This window comes from Acanthopagrus latus, chromosome 11 (assembly GCF_904848185.1).
Source record: "Acanthopagrus latus isolate v.2019 chromosome 11, fAcaLat1.1, whole genome shotgun sequence".
In the NCBI taxonomy this organism is placed as follows: Eukaryota; Metazoa; Chordata; class Actinopteri; order Spariformes; family Sparidae; genus Acanthopagrus; species Acanthopagrus latus.
In genome coordinates, this window is record NC_051049.1 from 624,928 (window position 1) to 633,373 (window position 8,446).

The 8,446-nt window shown below is 42.7% G+C and overlaps 2 protein-coding genes across 6 annotated transcripts in view; one reads left to right on the forward strand and one right to left on the reverse strand.

Annotated features, from left to right (window-relative positions):
• The first annotated feature begins 207 nt into the window (after positions 1 to 207).
• Positions 208 to 8,446, forward strand: part of apc2 (APC regulator of WNT signaling pathway 2) — a 58,301-nt gene continuing 50,062 nt past the window's right edge. The window contains exons 1-4 of one of the 4 annotated variants that reach the window (XM_037114033.1): positions 208 to 1,284; positions 1,422 to 1,557; positions 1,660 to 1,826; positions 3,241 to 3,322. The gene's annotated coding sequence lies outside the window, so the exon portion shown is untranslated. The remainder of the gene's footprint in view (positions 1,285 to 1,421; positions 1,558 to 1,659; positions 1,827 to 3,240; positions 3,323 to 8,446) is intronic. The other 3 variants (XM_037114036.1, XM_037114034.1, XM_037114035.1) reach the window with 3 other exon arrangements.
• diras1a (DIRAS family, GTP-binding RAS-like 1a) overlaps positions 3,686 to 8,446 on the reverse strand; it is a 13,767-nt gene continuing 9,006 nt past the window's right edge. For both annotated transcript variants that reach the window (XM_037114043.1, XM_037114042.1), the window contains exon 4: positions 3,686 to 8,221. In XM_037114043.1, coding sequence (XP_036969938.1) covers positions 7,931 to 8,221 — 291 coding nt within the window. In that variant the 3' untranslated portion in view covers positions 3,686 to 7,930. The remainder of the gene's footprint in view (positions 8,222 to 8,446) is intronic.

Below are 8,446 nucleotides of genomic sequence, written 5' to 3' on the forward strand. Positions count from 1 at the left end.
GCACTGGGTCTGAGCCTGTACGAAGGAAGGTACCATCTCCACAAAGACACATTCAGCCACTCTGAACCTTTATTAATAGTTCTTGAAAAGGAAAATAAGCAGAATGTCGAGACTTTTCTAATTTTGAAAATAAAAAAGCTACTTTTATTTGTGCTCCTTTGATATCGTTATGATAATGAGCTCCCTGGCTCTGCTCTGAACTGGTCCTTGTGTGTATTAATAACTTTGTTTTGCTTTTGTCAGTAAAGAAATTTCCCAGATTGTATCAGTTCAGATTCAGCCGGCAGACCACAGGATGGCAGCAGAGCTTTTTATTAACCATGAAGTGAAGCAGACAGAAGAGAGATTATTCTCATAAGATATTAACACCTGAAACAAACAGAAACAACACAGCATCCTCATCCTGTATCTTATGTTTCATGATAAAGTATAAAGGTGGACAATAAATGACATTGGATTTGGATCAGAGGGCAGTAAAGTAAGTTTTGAACGTATCTGATGTTTATATCGACATTAATGATTCATAATTCCACTTCTGATCGCCTGTCACTATAGATAATCTTCAGGTGAAGCTGCTGTTTATTATCAGTCATACTAATTAAGGTTATTAGTTGATTAGAGTTGTGTTGAGCACCAGGGTCGGACGTACCATTAACTGCCTCGGGCCCCAGAAACGCATCATAAACTTCTGGTTGATAAAATATAAATCTACTTTTCTGTAATTAATTGTAAATATCACGCGCTTAAATGGCCTCACAATGCTTGATACCCCCCGTCTCCACTACAATGGACTGTTCCATCTCACTGCGCATGTGCGGAAATGACTCAGGCAGCAAGACAAACAGAATGGCGCGAAGTCACCGGACAGGAACATGGAGGCAGCGGGAGGAAACCTGGACGTTTGTGGCAAAACCACCGAAGGTGACGAGCTTTTTACCGGCGGCCACTAGTGATGACATCATCAGTAAACAGGAAGAAGAAGCTGTTGCTTCTTGTGTTAGCATTATCGGTGTTAGCATAAGCGGTGCTGACAGCGAGCAGCTGCCCGCTGTCGTACGTGTGAGCCCGGATAACGTCCGCAGGGCTGCCGCTGCCTGCAGGAGACTGTCAGCACGGAGCTTACCGATCAATACTGATCAATACTCATATCCTTTACTTCAGTCAAAGTATCAGTACAGATCAATACTCACATCCTTTACTTCAGTCAAAGCACTCATCACTCCACTAAAAGCTTAAGTCCTGCATTTGAAACTTGCTGCAGTAAAGACATGGAAGTATTATCAGGTAATTGTGCTTGAAGTATTTAAAGTAGAAGTACTTATTCTGCAGGAACCTGTCAGTGCTTCTCTGTGGACTCTTACTGTGTGTGTCATGTAACTGCTGTAGACTCATTTAATGCTGTTGTCTGTTTGATTCTACAGCAGAGTAAAGATGGCTCGCCTGCGAATGGATCATTCAACGGAACGACTCTTAAACACGATGGAACTGAACTGATGCTCACAGACTGGTCGCTGTGTTGTTATCAGAGTGGTGAAGAGGACTGAGAGCCGGCCAATCGTATGCTGAGTCTAGGACACTGTCGTTGAATTTTAGCCAATGAGAAACAGGAGAGCACAGGTTGTGTCTGAATCACCCTCTCATTCCTGCTCCACTACACAGGGAGTCCAGCACAGAGGACCGTTCAGCAGCTCATCAGCAGGACGACAGACACACTTTCAGACACTCCGGCGCCGTTAATGACGTCACTGTTGTCACACAGTTGAAACGTGAATTGAAACCTCCATGTGTTCGTCCACAGTGCAATGCATGATGGTAAATATTGCTTGGTAAGTGACCATCAGTTGTACACCACATTTCACGATGCATTGTGGGATGCTTTTAGTCACTATATAGGGTATAATATTTCCCACTAGACATTCGGACAGCACTACAAAACTGCGTAGTCACTGTGTAGTGACTGTACAGGGAGTAGTGAGTGATTTCAGACACAGCCATAGCAACCATTTCCATGACGAGATAAACATTTCATTTTGTTCGTGCTCATCGTTCTCGTTCAGTCAGTCAGTCCCCCTTGACTTAGTGAGCGAGCGTGAATATACACATTATCCATTCTTGTGTTGTCTAAAAGTACACATAATCATGAAGTTGCAGCTATGTATTTGCCTTGAACTACAGTGTTATGTTGACCGTTAGCACGATCGTTTGAGAGTGAGGAGCTGAGACCTGTGCATCACCCGATTCACCGCTAAGCGACGTTGTACCGGAAACTCGACTGAACGAAAAAAAAGGATTGAACGATTCTTCCAGCTGAACTGACCGACACGAACTGCATCTCGACATCGAACGATAAAATCCACCTCTACAGCAGAGCTTCATATTATAAGATGTGAGGATCTGATCACAGATCGATAATTCCCTGACTGTCATGTCCAAAACCAGTAAAATAACCAACAACAGAAACCAGTGTTCTCAAATTAAAAACATAAACTGCTAACCTGTAGTTGAAACACACAGTACACAAACATGAGCTCGTCATCTCGCTCTCGGCTGCATTGTTCTTCTCTGTTTTCATCAGCTGCTAACAAACCACCTTTAGAGGCGCACACACCACCTACTGTGTGGGGAAGCTGCACTCGTTAACTCATCAAAGGAGATTTGGCTTCGTATTATCAGTTATGATTTGTTTATCAGTAAATGTTTTATTATCAGCTGATCATTTATCAGGATTTACACTCACTGTTTGTGGCCACCCGGGGGCAGACCTGTCTCCACCCTGCTGCTCTGCTGGTTTGTTTACCTCTAGCCTGTTGATAGCCACACCCACACCTGACGTAGCCACACAGCCTACACCACGTCATCCTCTGACCAAACTACTGGTACAGATCATGGAAACACACCAGATGAATCTGCTAAAGGAAACATCCGTCCAGTCCTTCAGTTTATTACAGACATACTAAAACTAATAATTTGGAGATATGTGGACAGGACAGATACGTAAAAGAAATTAATCTGTAAAATAACTAACTGTGACATGTGTAGTGGAGCGTGAAGATGCATAAAATGGAAACACTCAAGTGAAGAAGAGGAATGTAATATTTGAGTACTTAGTTACTTTACACCACAGGGTCTGATGGTGTATAAACACTGTGCTGCGCTGGATGAAATGATCTTCCATGCAGAGATCATGTTGTGTATGTTACAGTGGGTTCATCTGTTCAGATGTGTGCTTGTGTTTTTCAGTGATGCAGCTCCTGACGTGTGGACGTGACGTCTGTGTCAGTGATGATGAAGAGGAGATCAGCTTCACCAGGAGACGTGGCAGGTGGGTGTTAATGAGGATGTTCGGCCTCCTGCTTGTCTGTGACGAGGCCCCAGAATTTTTACATCCGCCCTGTTGACCACATTATTAAATGTTCTCTGGTACAAGTACAATTTTGAGGCTCTTGTACTAAAGTATTTTCATTTACTACAAGCTACTGCTAACATGAGCTGTTCAAGAACTTTCTTCTTAGTAAACTCTGTGTACACAAACAGTGTTCTCAGTGCTGGTGTTCATGTGTAGAGACCCTGGTGATGCTACCAGCAAAGTTTCATGTTGTGTTGAGACTCCTTACTGTTTTAAAACTAGAGATTTTGATGCTATCGTGAAAGTGCCCGTAGCACTCCCACTGAAAATGAGTTTGACCTGAAAAGGAAAAATATGGTAAATCTTAAATGTGCCTCTTTCATCGTAATTATGCTTTTACACAAAGTTTTGACTCGTATACATTCACAAAAAAAAAGCCTTGGTTGCATTTTGGAGAGAGTTTCACGTTAAGTTACTTTGCACATTTAGATATAAAATATAGAATATAATAAACTACAATATGATGATGTAATATTAGAGATTAACAGCCCAGAGGTGTTAAATTTAGTTCCATCTTTTACTGGAGTAAAATATCCGACTACTTGTGGTAAATCCTCTCTGCTCGCCACACCCAGCAGTGATGTGACACCTGCACCAGCAGGTGGCAGCAGAGCTGTCCTCTGTGCTGCTGATGGAGGATTTTAATCAGGAAATTAAAATAATAATTTATATGTTTTCTTTACAAAAATATTTCGGGCTCCAAACAAAATGTTAAATCTGACACACTCACATGAGTTTGTGTTTGTCCTGCAGTCATGAGTCTGAACCTGAACACACTGTGATGGAAGTGTTGACAGTCGTAATAATAATCAGTCGTGTGTGAAATGTGTGAGTATAACACTGTTGGAGGTCTGCTGGTGTATTCAGAGGTTTTAACTAGCTGTAATTAAAGACACACAGATATTTTCTGTACAACAGCGCTGATTTTATTCAGTCAGAAGTTTCCATCTACTCTCAAAAAGTAAAACTTCTGAGGGCGACTCAGCCTTCAGACTTGTTTCTCTGCTGATTCAATGACTGACGCGAGTTTCTGATTCTGATGTTTGTCTTTTGTTTGAAGGCAAAAACTTAAAGACATGAAAAAAAAAGTTTGGTCTTTCTATTTAAATTCTGAGCCTTGTGTGAAGGTGAAGCTGTAAAAAGTGATTCTGGAATAACTGCTTAATCCTTTTTATTCTCTTCCAGTTAAATAAGTCGTTCTCCAGATTTTAATGACATTTCTTCTACACCTTTCTTCTGTTACTGTTTAATAAAACCATTCAGGTGTAAATTACATCTTGATTTGAATAAAAATTAACATGTAAAGCAGAATTTAAATTGGTGCTTAACGTCCACAGACGAACACTTACTCACAGAAGAAAATGTAAAAGAAAACATGATTCAAATCTGGATTCAAGTCTGTCTGACATCTCATTTAGTTTAAAAAATATATTTTGTACTTGTCAGGTTTTCTGAGAATAAGAGGATTAACAGTTACTCTGCTGCCGCCCCTCCATTATCCAGAAAGAGACTGGAGATGAACATCAGCTGGAGACTTCAGATTAAACTATGAAAGATTCGGCAGGTTGGAATTAATGAACTGAAACTAAGCGATTTATCGAACATTTCCCCTACAGACAAAGTGCAGCCATTTTAATATTGGTAGAGCCGGAGTGATGAACAGAGAGGTGAGGTGTTGAAAAGCTTTTTACAGTGAGAACAAACACATTGTTAACAGTGTATAAAATGTGACTCACTGCTGTGAGAAACAGATCTGCAGCTCTGACGTCAGTCTGATGTGTTTGTGCTTCAAAGAGTTTTAAGCTCACTTGTGTTCAGGTAATAAACCAAACTGTCAAGTAAAGTTGTAGGAAAGGCATTTTAAATACACACCGACCGCCCACACAGCCTCCAGGCCTCTGGCCTGACCGTTAAAGGAACAGTCCCACATTTAGAATCCCTCTTGTTGTCAGATGAGAAGAGTTATATAGACAGACCGACGTCTCCATCTGAGGAGGAGACGCCACAACATCAGGATCACTTTAAATACTGAGTGAAACTAGTTGAGCTCCATTAAAAACAAAATACACCTTCCAGCAAGTGTCCAGCCTGTCAAGATATGATCCAAGATCTTCTAGTACAGCAACGAGTTTGTTCAGTGATTGTATCAGGGCCGAGTGTTACGGTGCAGTCGGAAGTGCAATCTGCTTTTAATCTTGTCCAGAGAAATCTCTGTAGACTGTAAAGTGTTTCAGGAGGTTGAAGAGTGAAGACGACGTCGTTCATCAGGTCGCTACTTTAAATGATCGAGTGATGGAACAAGTCTCAATACACAAAACAGGATGTGCCAAGAAGACATTCTGTCTTTGAAACATCACATTAAAGTTGGTGGTTTTCTGTCACAAATAAATATTTCACTGCAAGGAAAAATTAATTCAAGCAACATTTTTATCAGCAATTGATTCTGGTGATATTTTATAAATGCATGCAAATTCATCTTGTTTGAACTGTTAGATTCCGTGTTCGGTGCTGTGATCAGTGATCTGTGATGTGAAAATTCAGGGATGCTTTAACTCACAAAACCCTCAAACATCTTCCACTTCATTCTGAGGACGTCAGGTTTGAGTTTTAGTTTGTTAACTAACAACATCCACCATTGAATCAGAACAGAAGCTGTCATTATGTCAGTTTTTGATCTTGTTTTGACAGAGCTAGGCTAGCTTTACTCCAGTACTGATGCTAAGCCAGGACTCCTGTCAGTAGTGGACACACTGAGATAAACTGATGAGAAGCAGCTGACTCTGGAGGTTCCCTCAGTCCTGGACTCTTCCTCTAAATGAACAAATACAGTTCTTACTGCTGCTGCTGCACCAACAGCTACGCACTGATGCTAACACGTGTTGCAGTCTGACAGAGAAACAGAGCGAAAGGCCGGCTCGTGCTCGTTGAAATGATCGAAGCCTTTAGTGTGAGAGCGTCTGCTGTTTGCTGTGCAGTCCGTCAGGGGAGCAGCTGCTGGAGGAAACACTGCTGAGTGTTTCTGTGGAGGCTGAATGCTGTCAGCCTGCGGAGGCGCTCCTCTAATGACAGCAGGAAACAGTCCATGTTCAGAGTCACAACCACCAACAACAGAAATGTCCCTTGTCTCATTAAATAAAGGAATACTCCACTGTGTTTGGTCTGATGTGTGACTCAGGTCTTTGCTTTCTTTAAATTGATGACAGAGTCACTCTGCTAATCAGTCATCCACTAAACCCCCTTAATTGTCCAATCAATGTTTAGCAAATGATGTTCAACAAACCTGTAGAAGAAGAGTTTGGATGGTGGAGACTTATCCTGGCAACGGGGAGTAGAAGTCTCTAGAAACACGCTCAAAGTGAATTCAATAAAACTTTGTGATTAATTTTAGTTTCACGTAAAATAAAGATTTTGTTTGAAGTCGCTCTTCACTGTCGTCATCACACACACAGTCAACAGCCACTCAACCAGACGACAACCAGCACGCTGAGTTTCGTGTTCCTCACATCCTGCACCGGCCACATTAACACGTTAGCGTACGTAGCATTCACGTATGTGTAACTGTCTTTACACACCCGTCCATTACAGCCTCCCTGAGACTGGGACACCTACACTGTCCTCGAGTGGATCTGAGGGTCTGATGCATTTTGGTTTGAGACTGGGCTAAAAAGTTAGCATGTTCAGCTAACTAGCTTGCATCCACAAATGCAACCTGATGTTACTTCTAAAGCCAAACATTAGCCTAGCTCTAGCTAACTCTCTATATAATCATTTTGTTAGCTCAGCCAGCACGGCATCATCGGCGGCCTGTGAGCCCGTCCTCATATTTGATGCTAAAGTTAGCAGCTCTGAGCTCCTCTTGAGCAGATTTGCACTCCACCTGAACCTGCTTTTGGGCCATTTCCTTCTGGTTCTGCCGAGGTTCAGGTGTTGGGAATTGATGAGACTTTTTTCCCGAGTCATCTCTCTGTTTGCATGTCGTCATGTGTGTTTCTGTCTGACAGCCATTGGGAACAGAGTGTGCCCAATGTGCTGCGTTAGGTTCGCGAGCCAGTGGTCCATAACTGATTCAAAAAAATTAGATTGATTCAGGATTGGTCTGAGTCTCAGATGAGTCAGTACCAGTCAGGTTCAGGCACTGGTCGGGTCAGCTACATCTTAGTGTTCGCAATAATTCCAAATAATATACATTTTCTGTCAGAGGACTATACATACAGGTTTCTTCAGGCTTGGTTTCACAACAAAAATCAGAGGAGTATTCCTTTATTATAATGTTAGAGCGATAAAAGTATTTTGGGGCCACAAACAAGATCCAGTTCAGGGCCACGAGTGGCCCGAGGCCCCGCTATAAATAAAGTTTCATTATCAGTCTCATCGTTTTGTTCCTCCGGGCTTCAGTGTTCAGACACACATAGGAGGAGGCACCACCGAAGAAGAAGACGTGTCCTCCATGATGCAGAGCTGGAGAAAGATGGGGGGGAGTCGAGTCCCCGTCCTGCCTCCTCTACAGACAGTCGGCCTCTCGCTCTACATGACGCTGCACTTCCCCTTCAGCTTGTCGGCTCGTTTCTGTTTCCCTGAACGCTTCCCGTCGATGCTCAGGCTCATGTCCCTCTTCTTCTCCAGGGACAGCAGCTCCTGGAACAGTTCCTTCACGTTGGTGTTCGTCTTGGCCGACGTCTCCATGAAGGCGCACTTCCAGGCACCGGCCTGAGCCTCGCCCTCCTTCGTCTCCACCTCACGCTGGGCCGTCTCATCGCTTTTGTTGCCCACGAGCATGATGGGAATGGACTCTACAGTGCCTTTGATGGCCAGAACCTGGAGGGAGACAGGATCAAGTCAGTCTGTAGAGACCACGACAAGTTTTCTCTTCTAGAGAACATTCATGATTCATTCCCACACAAATCATGTCCATTTAAAATGATTCCAGTTAGAATTTTAGAGACTGTTTTTTTTTCTTACTGGAGCTTAAATATGATAAATCTCCACCTCAGGAAAACCAGCTGATCAATATCAGTGCGTATCAAACATCAGAGCCACACG